Genomic DNA, 13,525 nt, shown 5'->3' on the forward strand with positions numbered 1-13,525 from the left:
CAGCCCCCCGGGGTTCACGCCATTCTCCTGCCTCAGCCTCCCGAGTAGCTGGGACTACAGGCGCCCGCTGTTTCGCCCGGCTAATTTTTTGTATTTTTAGTAGAGACGGGGTTTCACTGTGTTAGCCAGCATGGTCTCGATCTCCTGACCTCGTGATCTGCCTGCCTCGGCCTCCCAAAGTGCTGGGATTACAGGCGTGAGCCACCGCGCCCGGCCAATTTTTTTTTTTTTTTTAGACAGAGTTTCACTCCTCTTACCCAGGCTGGAGTGCAGTGGCACGATCTTGGCTCACTGCAGCCTCCGCCTCCTGGGTTCAAGCGATTCTCCTGCCTCAGCCTCCAGAATAGCTGGGACTATTTTTGTATTTTTAGTAGAGATGGGGTTTCACCATGTTGGCCAAGATGTTCTCGATCTGCTGACCTTGTGATCTGCCTGCCTCATCCTCCCAAAGTGCTGGGATTACAGACATGAGCCACCATGCCCAGCCCAAATTTTTAATTTTTGAAAAAAATTTTAAACTTTTTTGTTAAAAACTAAGGCACACATTTATTAGCCTAGGCCTACACAGGGTCAGGATCATCAAGATATCACTAGGTGATAGGAATTTTCCAGCTTTCTTATAATCTTATGGGGATCACTATCATATATGCAGTCCATCATTGACCGAATCATGGTTATTGCAGTGCATGACTGACTTTAGTCAAAGCATTAATCATATCTTGACATTTATGACATAATATATTTTGAGATAGAGCGAGAAAGGACATCTGGCTAATTCATTGAGCACGCGTGGATGACTTAGTACTCCTCTCATTTGTGCTCTTCATGCCTCTCTCATTCTACTTCCCTAGTTATGTGAAGAACTTTTTGAGAAGATCAATGACAACTGTAATGAAGAAATGTCTTACTCTGTAGAGGTGAGTACAGCCATGGGTTGACACCATAGGCCCTTGTTTTCCATTCTCTCAAGCATCACGCAAATGGCTTCAAATTATGACTGTGGTACAGATCACTTCACCATTCCTTCATTTTTGTCCTTTTAGGCTATTTCTGGGTTTTGGGTATAATGAATAGTGTCCTGCTTTAATTTTTTTTTGGGGGGGTGTGTGGTGGGGACAGGGTCTCACTCTGTTGCCCAGGCCCTGGAGTGCAGTGGCATGATCACAGCTCACTGCAGCCTTGACCTTCTGGCCAAAGTGATCTTACCCCCTCAGCTTCTCAAGTAGCTGGGACAATAGGTGTGTGCCACCACCACCCCTGGATAATTGATTTTTTTGTGGAGATGGGGTTTCCCTATGTTGCCCAGGTTGGTGTTGAACTCTTGGGCTCAAGCAATCTTGCCTCCTCCACCTCTGAAAGTACTGGGGTTGCAGTGTGAATCACTGAGCCCAGCCACAATTAAATCTTTGTTCATAAGTCTGTGCATTTATTTGCAGTTACTATCTTTTGTATGTTTCTTAGTTTTTAAATAATACATTTGAATTGCCAAATGCCTTTTTGGAAAGTAACAGTTGGGTAACAGTTTTCAGTCACACTAGGAGGGTGTAAGCACCCATTGTGCCCTTGCCAACATTTTTCTATTTTTTAATCTTTGCTAATTTGATAATGTAAGTATTCTCTTACTTAAATTTTGATTTTCTTTGATTATTAGTATGGTTGAACATCTTGTAAATTATGCATATGCCTGTTTACATTTTGGGTTCACAGTGTCTTTCTGATTCATTTGTGGGAACTCTTCTCCTTTAATATTGTTAATATTGGTTTTTGATAGGCATAGGTTTTAAATATATATAATCAAATCTCCCCCTTTCCCACTTTTTAAATTGCTTATAAAAACTTGGAAAGTAATTATCCATCCTGTGTTTACCCTGGCTCTTTCATGAAGTCTATAGAATTACTTTATACACATTTGCTTATTTGATAAACATTCTCTCTGTTTGGTATATGCTTAAAGAAGCTGTTTTGGGGCTCATACCTGTAATCCCAGCACTTCGGGAGGCAAGTGGATCACTTGAGGCCAGGAGTTTGAGACCAGCGTGGCCAACCTGGCAAAACCCCGTCTCTACTAAAAACACAAAAAAATTAGCCGGCTGTGGTGTTGCACACCTGTAATCCCAGCTACTCGGGAGGCTGAGGCACAAGAATTGCTTTAACCCAGGAGGCAGAAGTTGCAGTGAGCCGAGATCATGCCAGTGCACCCCAGCCTGGAGTCTGTCTCAAAGAAAAAAGAAGAAGCTGCTGTTTCTCTCTCTTCCTCCCTCTCTCTCTCACCGCCCCGCCACCACACCCTTTTTTGGTATTCACTTTCATAGTAACTGAAATTATTAAAGTGTTCTGTTACCATGAGTCTGTTTTGAAAAAATAGGCTGCCTTTTAAGCAATCTCGAGATTTTTTTTCTTTTCTTTTTGGTATTTGTTCTGATTCTCTGTAGCCTTACAGCATTTCATTCCTAGTTAATTCATTTAATTGCTTTGGAGTTTTTTTCTTCACCTAGAAGGTGTTGCGTAAATATGTAAATTCTAAGGAATTCTGTCTTGTGACTGTCATACACCAAAAAGAGAATGTGCTGCCCTAAGCATATTTTGCGTTAAAATGAATTTTCTGAATAGCTTGTCCCATAGTTATTCTTTTTTGAATCAGGTGATAGAATTTTTGAGCTTACAGGTAATAAAAGAAGATGCCCTTTTCTTTTGTATTAGAGTTTCCAGGCTTAAATTGGAGTGGAGCATAGATTCCTAGTTGACACTGTGGTTTCTTGCCACATTTGCAGGACCTCTCTACCTGCCTCTTCTACTTCCTTCCCTGTTTACTCTGCTCCACCCATACTGGCATTTTTTGCTGTTTTAAGAATGTGCCAGAAACATTCCTGCTTCAAGGCCTCTACATTTACTTCTCCTGCCTGAAATGTTCGCTTGGATGTCATTTTGACTAAGTTTCTCACATTCTTCAAGTCTGCTTAAATCACACACTCTCAGTGAGGCTTACCTTGACCACCTTATTTAATACTGTATTTTGCCCTTTACCCCACATCCTGAGCTCTCTTCCCCTGTTCTATTTTCTTCTTTCCATCATACTCATCATGTTCTAACATGGTTTCTCAGTTACCTGTTTTTTATGTTTGTTGTTTATTATCAGTATCCCTTGCTAGAAGCATAAGCTCACTGGGGCAGGGTTCTTTGTCTATTTTATTTAGTGGTGTATACCAATTGCCTAGAACAGTGCCTGTAAGAGAACTGTCCTCAGTGAGTTGGATCTGCCAGGTGGCATCTAGAGTGGTTGGTGCAGAAGTAAAAGAAATGATGATGGCTTTGGATGGATTCACATATCAGAGCATAAGGAATGGAGCACATAAACTTTTACCTAGATTATTTGGGTTCTCTTTGCCTCACATTTGTGTGAAAAGGGATGAGCTTTCCAAAAGATGTAATATATTCCAGGGATTCAGTATTGTATGTACAAATTTAAGTACACAGCAATGATTGAAGAATCATCTCACTTTCTAGGATGACTTGCTGTCAGAAAGAATATTTGTTGTTCTGTTATTTTACTCTCATAATAGATTAATTACTTTATCTTTCAGAGTTGTCTTTTTTTTTGGAGACAGAGTCTCACTCTGTCACCCAGGCTGGAGTACAGTGGCACGGTCTCGGCTCACTGCAACCTCCGCCTCCCAGGTTCAAGCGATTCTCCTGCCTCAGCCTCCTGAGAGGCTGGGATTACAGGCTACTGTCACCACACCTGGCTAATTTTCTGTATTTTTAGTAGACACAGGGTTTCACCATGTTGGCCAGGCTGGTCTCGAACTCCTGACCTCGTGATCCACCCGCCTTGGCCTCCCAAAGTGCTGGGATTATAGGCGTGGACCACTGCGCCCGGCCTTTTTTTCTTTTTCTTTTTTTTTTTTTTTTAAGACAAGGTCTCGCTCTGTTACCCAGACTGGAGTGCAGTGGTGTAAACAGGGCTCACTGCAGCCTTGACCTCCTGGGCTCAGTGATCTTCCTGCCTCAGCCTCCTGAGTAATTTGCACCACAGGCATGTGCCACAGTGCGTGGCTCCCAAAGTGCCAAGATTACAGGCATGAGCTGCTGCATCTGGCCAAGTTCTCAATTTTTTAAAATGGATTTTTAAAATTAATTAATTAATTAATTTATTTATTTATTTTTAGAGACAGGATCTCACTGTCACCCAGGCTGGAGTGCAGTGGCGTGATCTCGGCTCACTGCATCCCCAACCTCCTGGCTTGAGTGATCTTCCCACCTCAGCCTCCTGAGTAGCTGGGAACACAGGCACACACTACCATGCCTGGCTAATTCTTTGTATTTTTGATAGAGGTGGGGTTTTACCATGTTACCCAGGTTGGTCTTGAATTCCTGAGCTCAAGCAACCTGCCCACCTCGACCTCCCAAAGTGCAGGGATTCCAGGCATGAGCCACCACGCCTGGCCTTTAACTGATTTTAAAATACAAAATAAGTCCGGGTGCGGTGGCTCACACCTGTAATCCCTGCACTTCGGGAGGCCGAGATGGGAGGATTGCTTGAGCCCAGGAGTTCAAGACCAGCCTGGGCAACATGGTGAGACCCTGTCTCTGCAAAAAAAATTTTTTAATTAGCTAGGTGTGGTGGCATGTGCCTGTAGTCCCAGTTACTCCAGAGGCTGAGGCAGGAGGATTGCTTAAGCCCAGGAAGTCGAGGCTGCAGTGAGCCATGTTTGAGCCACTGCACTCCAGCCTGGGTGACAGAGTAAGATACAGTAAAAATAAAAATAAAATACAGTATAAAAATACAGTTAGAGACTGAATGAAAGAAAAAGGCAATAGAAATGGAATTAAGGTTCCATTCCAGATACTCTGAAAACATGTCCATAGACATTTAAAGTTTAAAAATGCAGGAGCTGTAATGTAAGCTTGAATAGCTCCATGATACAGAAGGATCTGTTTCCTGGGTAGCATCATAATGTGGCCTATTGTGATGAATTTACCCTGGTTCAGAGCCTTGTTTGCTTAGAAGTCTGATTTTATAGATTCATCAAGAAAAGGACTATCCTTAAAAGTTAAGGCTTGAGTAAAGCTCATTTGACTGATGTTATGAAACCAACTTGTTGGTTTGTTACTTTCCCATGAGAAATAACTATTACTAAGGCTAGAACACTCAAGCCATTTGCAAGACTATTTAATATATTATCTTTCTGTGTACAGATCTCTCTGTTGGAACCCTGTTGGTTGTTTGGTGTGCATGGAATTAGAGGGAGAGGAGTTGCTTAGATACATGTTTAATTGCCCCAGGTTAAGAAATGATAGCTTAATGCGTAATCACCATGATCGAATGGTCCTGCCAGTGAGACAAGAATTTATGAAGTGTATTGTCTGAGGCTTCTTTCTCCCTCACAAATCTTGGATAGGTCCTGCCACCACCAGCTTTCATGCTGGTCAACCCTCATCCCTTCTGGAAGATACATTGTCCATAGTTAGTAACAGTGTGGTGAGCCTTAAAGAATTAGCATCACCCATCTGTTTTGTCTTCTCTGCTCTGTAATATTGATATCGTTCCTTGGTTTTAACTCTAATAGAAGTCTTATTTCCGCGTTCTTGGAGTAACCTCAATGCAAATCCCAGTTACTGACAACAGTATACATTTTAAAAAACATATTGATTACTGATAAATTGCTACTAAAATATCTTTTAGCAGTCACTACATTCCAGAGATAATCTGTTTACCTCTCCCTTACAGAGAAAATCTGAAGGCTGGTTCTAACCTATTCAGTGTAATTATCTGTGCGTATTGTTAATAGAATAAAAGGGCCTAGAGTTATGGCATTTCACTTTGTAAAGGTTGCTGATCTCTAATCTTAGAGCTTTTAATAAAAGTTAAAAAAAATTTTTTCTGTATGTGATTTCTTTTGTTTTCTTTTTCTTTCTTTTTTTCTTTTTTTTTTTAAGACAGAGCCTCACTCTGTCACCCAGGCTGAAGTGCAGTGGTGTGATCTCGGCTCACTCTAACCTCCACCTCCCAGGTACAGGCGATTTCTCCTGCCTTAGCCTCCCGAGTAGCTGAGACTACAGGCATGCGCCACCATGCCTGGCTCCATTTTGTATTTTTAGTAGAGATGGGATTTCACCATGTTGGCCAGGCTGGTCTTGAACTCCTAGTTCGAGTGATCTCAAGTGATCCGCCCTCCTTGACCTCCCAAAGTGCTGGGATTACAGGCGTGAGCCACTGCACCCAGCCTCTGTATGTGATTTCTTTTTCTCTCTAATTCACTTTACTAATTTGTTCATAGGTGAGCTACATGGAAATTTACTGTGAGAGAGTACGAGATTTGCTGAATCCAAAAAACAAGGGTAATTTGCGTGTGCGTGAACACCCACTTCTTGGACCCTATGTGGAGGATCTGTCCAAGTTGGCAGTTACTTCCTACACAGACATTGCTGACCTCATGGATGCTGGGAACAAAGCCAGGTATGGTAGGAAATAGAGTAATGACTGAGGTCTTTGGCACCTTTTGAGGTCCTTTTTTCCCAGTTAAGGGTTTGAGGCCACATTTATAGCTATGAAAGTTGCTTTAATTGTGGAGTCCTCTGATCCTTTGACTGTGCTGTAACAGTGAGGGCTTCAGCGTGTTAAGTATCTTCTCATCTAAATAGTGCATTGCTGAAACATGTTAGAGCTCTCGTTAAGTTTTACTCTTAGGTTTTGATCAAGTCATGGCAAAATGTTAGTTATCATGTATATATGTGGCTATGGTAGTAATTGATTCTGGAATAAATGAGCCCCAATAAAGAATAAAAATTAAATGCTTCATTGGTTTCTAAAGGGATAGCTGGAGTATGAAAAATGATTCTGATGGGGTGCCTTTGGAATTGGAGAGTAACTTGATGGGCTCACAAATAAGGCAGTATTGAGAGCAATTGTGTAAGTGACAATCTTGTAATCTGTGAATAAGTTTAAGACTATTGCTTGTGATTGTTATGCTTATACTGTGGAGCCTGCTGTCCATTTCAACTGTCGTCTAAGAATTCCATTGTCACGTGGTCACCTTTATGTTTATTTAGGACAGTGGCAGCTACGAACATGAATGAAACAAGTAGCCGTTCCCATGCTGTGTTTACGATTGTTTTCACCCAGAAGAAACACGATAATGAGACCAACCTTTCCACTGAGAAGGTAGGAGAGCTTCAGTCTCTAGGCATGAGTTGTGAAGGATGGAGATTTTGAGAAGTCCCTTTTGTTGCCCTCTGCATTTTGTGGAAGGTTGGGTGTTGGGGGGTGCTCTTTTACTTAATGGAGGGTGTTTTATACCTCTTCTTATGTGCCTGTTTTCTGTATAGGTTCTTAAATGAAGTTGCAAGATAGAGAATAGGGTTAAGAAAAAAACAATCCAGGACCTTGGGTCTCAAAAACTACTCAGTACAAGACAGTTAAGCAGTCTTGCAGGAGAAAGTTCTTTCTTTTCTTCTTCTTGATTGAACCTTTTTATTATTACCTTATTAGCTGCCTTTGGTATGTGTATTCCTTTTTTTTTTTGAGCTATGATAATGTTATAGTAGGATTAAATGTTTAAGCAAATGATATGTTTTTTTCCTGGAAAATAACTCCACAACAGTTCTGATGTTCCTCAAATACCTTTCTTTGCTTATTGATTTTTCATTTTCTATAGTGGTTAAATGTCACAGACTTTAGAGTTAGATCGCTTGCTTTGAATTCTGATTCTGCCACTCTTCAGCTATATTGCTTTGGGCAAACTACTTAACCTCTTTGTTCCTCAGTTTCCCCATCCATAACAGCCTGATAGGATTGTTAAAAGGATTAAGTGTTAATATAGCTTAAGTGCATACGATAATGTCTGGCACAGAGTAGCCACTCAATAATGTTAATTTTATTGTTATTGTTAGTAATAAAAAATTTATGTTGAATACTACTCTATCTACATCCCTAAGAAGGATGCAACTGGATTTTTAAACTTCAAGTTAGGTTTATTGTACTGGCAATTATAAAAGATCCTTTGCCTTATAAAATGAGTACTTTAGACACCACTGTCACTAATTATTAGCATCACCTTTTATTTGTTGACTTATTTCTAGCTGAAAATGATTTTTTAAAATATACTCCTGCTGGGCCGGATGTGGTGGCTCACACCTGTAATCCCAGCACTTTGGGAGGCCAAGGTGGGCAGATCAAGAGGTCCGGAGTTTGAGACCAGCCTGGCCAGCATGGTGAAACCCTGTCTCTACTAAAAATACAGAAAAATTGGCTGTGCGTGGTGGCACGCGCCTGTGGTCCCAGCTGCTCAGGAGGCTGAGGCAGGAGAATCGCTTGAACCCAGGAGGCGGAGGTTGCAGTGAGCTGAGATCGTGCCGTTGCACTCCAGCTTGGGTGACAGAGCGAGACTCTGTCTCAAACAAACAAACAAACAAAAAAATAACAACAAAAACTCCTACTGGGCACGGTGGCTCACACCTGTAATCCAAGCACTTTGGGAGGCTGAGGTGGGTGGATCACCTGAGGTCAGGAGTTCAAGATCAGCCTGGTCAACATGGTGAAACCCAGTCTCTACTAAAAATACAAAAAATTAGCCAGTCATGGTGGTGTGTGCCAGTAATCCTAGCTACTCCAGAGGCTGAGGCAGGAGAATCGCTTGAACCTGGGAGGTGGAGGTTGCAGTTAGCTGAGGTTGCGCCATTGCACTTCAACCTGGGTAACAAGAGCGAAACTTCGTCTCAAAAAAAAAAAAAAAAAATTCTTATATAGGTGATCAAATAACTTGCTTAGCCAGAGGTTATAATATTAGTGCTATTTATTAGTTAGTATTTATCTGAATGCCAGCAAAGAACATTGTATATGAAAGTGTTTTTTGCCCTTCTCCCATGATGTGGAATCTACAAAATTAATGTTAATCCCATAATCATAGCTTTCTTGATAATTCATTTTGGATACTTTTGTCTAAACTTTCCTGAAGCTTTATTTTTTTGCAATGTTATTGAGACATTATTGAAGTATACAGTAAATGGCACATATTTAAAGCGTAAAATTTGGTCAGTTTTGACGTATTTGTATACCTGTGAAACTAGCGCCACAATCCAAATAATGATAATTTTTATTATTCTCAAAAGTTGCCTCATACCTCCTTGTAGTCTTTCTCTATCCCTTCTTCTGTGGCAATCCCCGGGCAATTCCAGACCTGTCCTTTTGTCAGTATATATTAGTTTACATTTTCTAGAATTTTATATAAATGGAATCATAGAGTATTACTGTTTTTTGTCTGAAGTCTTTCACTTAGCATAGTGATTTTGAGATTCGTCTATGTTGTTGTGTTTATCAATAGTTCCTTTTCATTGTTGATGAGTATTGCATTATACAGATACACCACAGTTTATTAATTCAACTGTTGATGGACTTTTAAACTGTTCCCAGTTTTTGATTATTACAAATGAAGCTGATGTGAACATTTGTGTATAAGTCTTTGTGTGGACATTTGTTTTTGTTCTGTTGGTAAGTACTTAGGAGTAGGATGATTGAGTCTTATTGTAGCTCCTTAAGAAATGTCAAGGCCGGGCACGGTGGCTTACGCCTGTAATCCCAGCACTATGGGAGGCCGAGGCGGGTGGATCACAAGGTCAGGAGTTTGAGACCAGCCTGGTCAACATGGTGAAACCCCGTCTCTACTAAAAATACAAAAAAAAATTAGCCGGGCATGGTGGCGGGCGCCTGTAAGCTCAGCTACTTGGGAGGCTGAGGTGGGAGAATCATTTGAACCTAGGAGGTGGAGGTTGCAGTGAGCCAAGATCGTGCCATTGCATTCCAGCCTGGGTGACAGAGCGAGACTCTGTCTCAAAAAAAAAAGAAATGTCAAATTGTTTTCCAAAGTGATTGTACCATTTTACATTCCCACCAGAAATATGTGAGTTCCAGTTGCTTAAAGCTTCATTTTTAGTATGCCATTTAATGAGTTGATGAGTTTTATATATTTTTATAACATACTCTAGTAAATTATGTCATGTTTATCCTAAAGTTACTTTTTTTGAACCATGATAATTGCTATGAATTTTGTGCATGTTCTTTTTTTTAATTAAAAAAATTTTTTTTAGAGACACAAGGGTCTTCTATGTTGCCAGGCTGGAGTGCAGCAGACTGCTTTGAACTCCTTGGGCTCAAAGGAGCTTCCCGAGTAGCTGGGACTACAGGCGTGCCACTGCACCTGCCGTGCATACTGTTTAAACTGACTCTGATAGATGTTGTCTTGATCTTTTTGTGCCATATTTAAAAGCTCTAATACTTTTAGTTTTCTCCATACCTTAATCTTTTAAAAAAGCATTCTGCCTCTAAATATTTCCTGCTTCTATCTTGCTTATATTTGAATTGCCCCCATGCTATTGTTCTTTATCAGGTCAGTAAAATCAGCTTGGTGGATCTAGCAGGAAGTGAACGAGCTGATTCAACTGGTGCCAAAGGGACTCGATTAAAGGTATTTATTTTAGCAAATAAATGGCCTGATCAATAAATGGCCACTATCTGTTTTTGTAAATAAAATTTTATTGAAACACAGCTACATACATTTGTTTATGTATTGTCTATGGCTGCTTTTGCACTACAATGGCAGTGTTGTGACAGAGGCCATATGGCCCAAAAAACCTAAAATAATTTGTGTCTGCCCTTTTCACGGAAAAATTTTGCTGACTCCTGATCTGTAACTTCAATGGAAGGATAAGTTATCTAACTAAATAGTTAGGGAGGACATCATAGTCAGGGTGAGAGTTGAATTGCATTTTAAGGAACAGGCAGAATTTGGCTAGATGGAATTAAGAGATGCCAATGGGAATAGGATATACAAGATTCAGATGTGAGAACTGTCGATAAGTTGAGGGAAGAAGGCTGCACACATCTGTAAGCTTTTGGAGCACATATATCTCGAAGATACTTTAGGACTGTGAGTTAGGCATGTGGTCTCAGAATGTTATTATCAAGTGGAAAAGGACAGATGGAGGACTAAAGGTTGTTTTTAGAACTTGTAATAATAAAGAAATATGCTAGCATATGGCAAATCATATTTTATGTCCTGTATGATATAGCAGTAGTAGAAATTCTTCATCATTCTTTCATATTTGGTATTTATTTTAGGAAGGAGCAAATATTAATAAGTCTCTTACAACTTTGGGCAAAGTCATTTCAGCCTTGGCCGAGGTGGTAAGTTTTATACTTCATTATAAGGGGAGTTGTGTCTGTTCAGCAAATATACTTGATGACATTTTACTATTGTTTATGAAGGCTGTCTTTTTGTGGCCCTTTTCTGTAATCTTGCCTTTCTCCTTTTAGAGCTTTTCAGATAAGATATTAGGTATAACACAGTTTGACTTTGTACTGAAAGTAAAAGGTACTAAGGAGAACAAAAGTAAATATAGATCTGTAAAAACTAGAGCAAACACCTAAGGTTTGACTCATTTTTTTGAGCCTCATTTTATGTCTCTCTCAAAAACCAAGTAGATTTATTGTCTCTTCTTTTCCCGTGTAATCTTTTCTGAGTAGGATGCAGTATCTTTTGGAGTATTTTGAGCAGTTTGGCTTTGGTGAATGCTGTTGATTTGAGGACCAGTAGTTTTTTTTTTTTTTTCCTAATAGTTTTGTTCTTTCCTACTCCTTAATGGTAGAACAGTAAAACTACAACAATTTTTTTTTTTTTAATTAGGGGCTTCATTGTCTACATTATTTAAATTAGTCATTGTGTGTTCTAGTTTAGTTTAAAACCTCTTCTTAATTGCTAAGAAGAATGAAATGCTTTCTTGCTTGTCTTGGAGAAATCATAATCTATGACATGAAATTTAAACAAAATCTAATTTTCTACTTGGAGGCTATAACTGTGTTCTTATTTTCTCCTTTAAATGCTTTCACCTGTAGGATAACTGCACTAGCAAGGTACAGTGGGGATTGGTAGAGATAAACTAGAATTGACTTTTATGTTTTAAATCCTCACCAGGGTGTATGGAGGCATAAGCAGGAATGGAACCTTCAAAAATCTTTTCATCATTTGTTCTCTGGCTCTGGAATTTAGAGTGGCTGTAAATTTAGGGTGACCACAAATCATGAGATTTCACACCAAAATTAATTTCTAGAACATGATATGCTTTGGAGAAGGAATTAAGAATAAAGGAACAAGGCCGGGCATCGTGGCTCATGCCTGTAATCCCGGCACTTTGGGAGGCCAAGGCAGGCGGATCATTTGAGGTCAGAAGTTCGAGACCAGTCTGGCCAACATGGTGAAGCCCCATCTCTACCAAAAATACAAAAATTAGCTGAGCATGGTGGCGCATGCCCATAGTGTCCCAACTATTCACGGGTTTTAAACTGAAGTTTTAGGCCTCAAGAATTACATAGTGGAGTGAAAGTTTGTTCCGCTGATCTGAATGACTGAAAGGCTTAATTCTCCCTTGAGGTCTGTGCAATCTAAAATTGAACCTGCTATTGGAAATAACTTTCTGATTGGTGGATTGTGTGTCTGTGGGTAGAGTGGAATGAGATGATGTGGACATATTTAATAAGAGATGGAATTAAAATGTTCCTTGCCTACTCCCTTTCCTCCTCAAAAGAAAAAAAAAAAACACCACAAGACCAGCCACTAAGAGGCTAGCCATGTAGTACCCTTTTTCTGAATAGAAAAAGTGCTTGTGCAATAGTAGGATCATCCTTAGTTTAACCTTGCTTTATACCAGGACTGAATTATAAAACGCTGATTTGCTGGAGTGGTGTTTATCAGTGAGGCCCTGGCTTTCCCCTTAGTAGCTTCTTTTTTTTTTGGAGACCAGGTCTCACACTGCTGCCCAGGCTGGGGTACAGTGGCATGATCTCGGCTCACTGCAACCTCCACCTTCCGGGTTCAAGTGATTGTCCTGCCTCAGCCTCCCAAGTAGCTGAGATTACAGGTGCCCGCCACCACCCCTGGCTAATTTTTTGTATTTTTAGTAGAGACGGGGTTTCATCATGTTGGCCAGGCTCGTCTCGAACTCCTGATCTCAAGTGATCCACCCACCTCGGCCTGCCAAAGTACTGGGATTACAGGCATGAGCCACTGCACCCGGCCTCCCCTTAGTAGCTTCTTAAAGTGTCACAACGCAGTAGTCAGCCAGCATATATTTGAGTAGCTGTTACCTGTAAAGCATTTGCATTAATTTTTACTTTTAGAGAATATAATTTTTTTTCATTTAAGCACTGCCTTTTCATTGGTGCTTTTTGCTTTATCCTGTGGTAATAAGAAGGATCATGAAGAAAGCAGAATAAGTAGACTTAATAGAACATTCATCTTTCTAAATTAGCAATTGGATTATTTTGAGCATAATTTCCTTTCAAAGAGACCAAATGAGTATTATTTTACAAGTTACTAGATTTGCAACAACCCAACCAATGACATGGTGGTTGGCCAAGTAAATTCACTAACTGGATGACTTGCTCCTACACATCCAACCTGGAACGCACAAGATTAGTATTTTCCCCTGTGCAAAAATAAAAATTGAGGGTAGGGTATTCGATGATGTTAGGGAA

The 13,525-nt window shown here is 40.3% G+C and overlaps 1 protein-coding gene across 13 annotated transcripts in view; it reads left to right on the forward strand.

Moving 5' to 3' along the window:
- KIF1B (kinesin family member 1B) overlaps window positions 1–13,525 on the forward strand; it is a 170,583-nt gene that overhangs the window by 45,726 nt on the left and 111,332 nt on the right. For 9 of the 13 annotated variants that reach the window (XM_058443749.1, XM_032758878.2, XM_032758879.2 and 6 more), the window contains 6 exons: window positions 852–917; window positions 6,279–6,457; window positions 7,051–7,162; window positions 10,383–10,460; window positions 11,114–11,179; window positions 11,888–11,905. In XM_058443749.1, coding sequence (XP_058299732.1) covers window positions 852–917; window positions 6,279–6,457; window positions 7,051–7,162; window positions 10,383–10,460; window positions 11,114–11,179; window positions 11,888–11,905 — 519 coding nt within the window. The remainder of the gene's footprint in view (window positions 1–851; window positions 918–6,278; window positions 6,458–7,050; window positions 7,163–10,382; window positions 10,461–11,113; window positions 11,180–11,887; window positions 11,906–13,525) is intronic. The other 4 variants (XM_032758877.2, XM_032758868.2, XM_032758873.2 and 1 more) reach the window with 1 other exon arrangement.

Source organism: Hylobates moloch, unplaced genomic scaffold, assembly GCF_009828535.3.
Source record: "Hylobates moloch isolate HMO894 unplaced genomic scaffold, HMol_V3 SCAFFOLD_9, whole genome shotgun sequence".
Classification (NCBI taxonomy): domain Eukaryota; kingdom Metazoa; phylum Chordata; class Mammalia; order Primates; family Hylobatidae; genus Hylobates; species Hylobates moloch.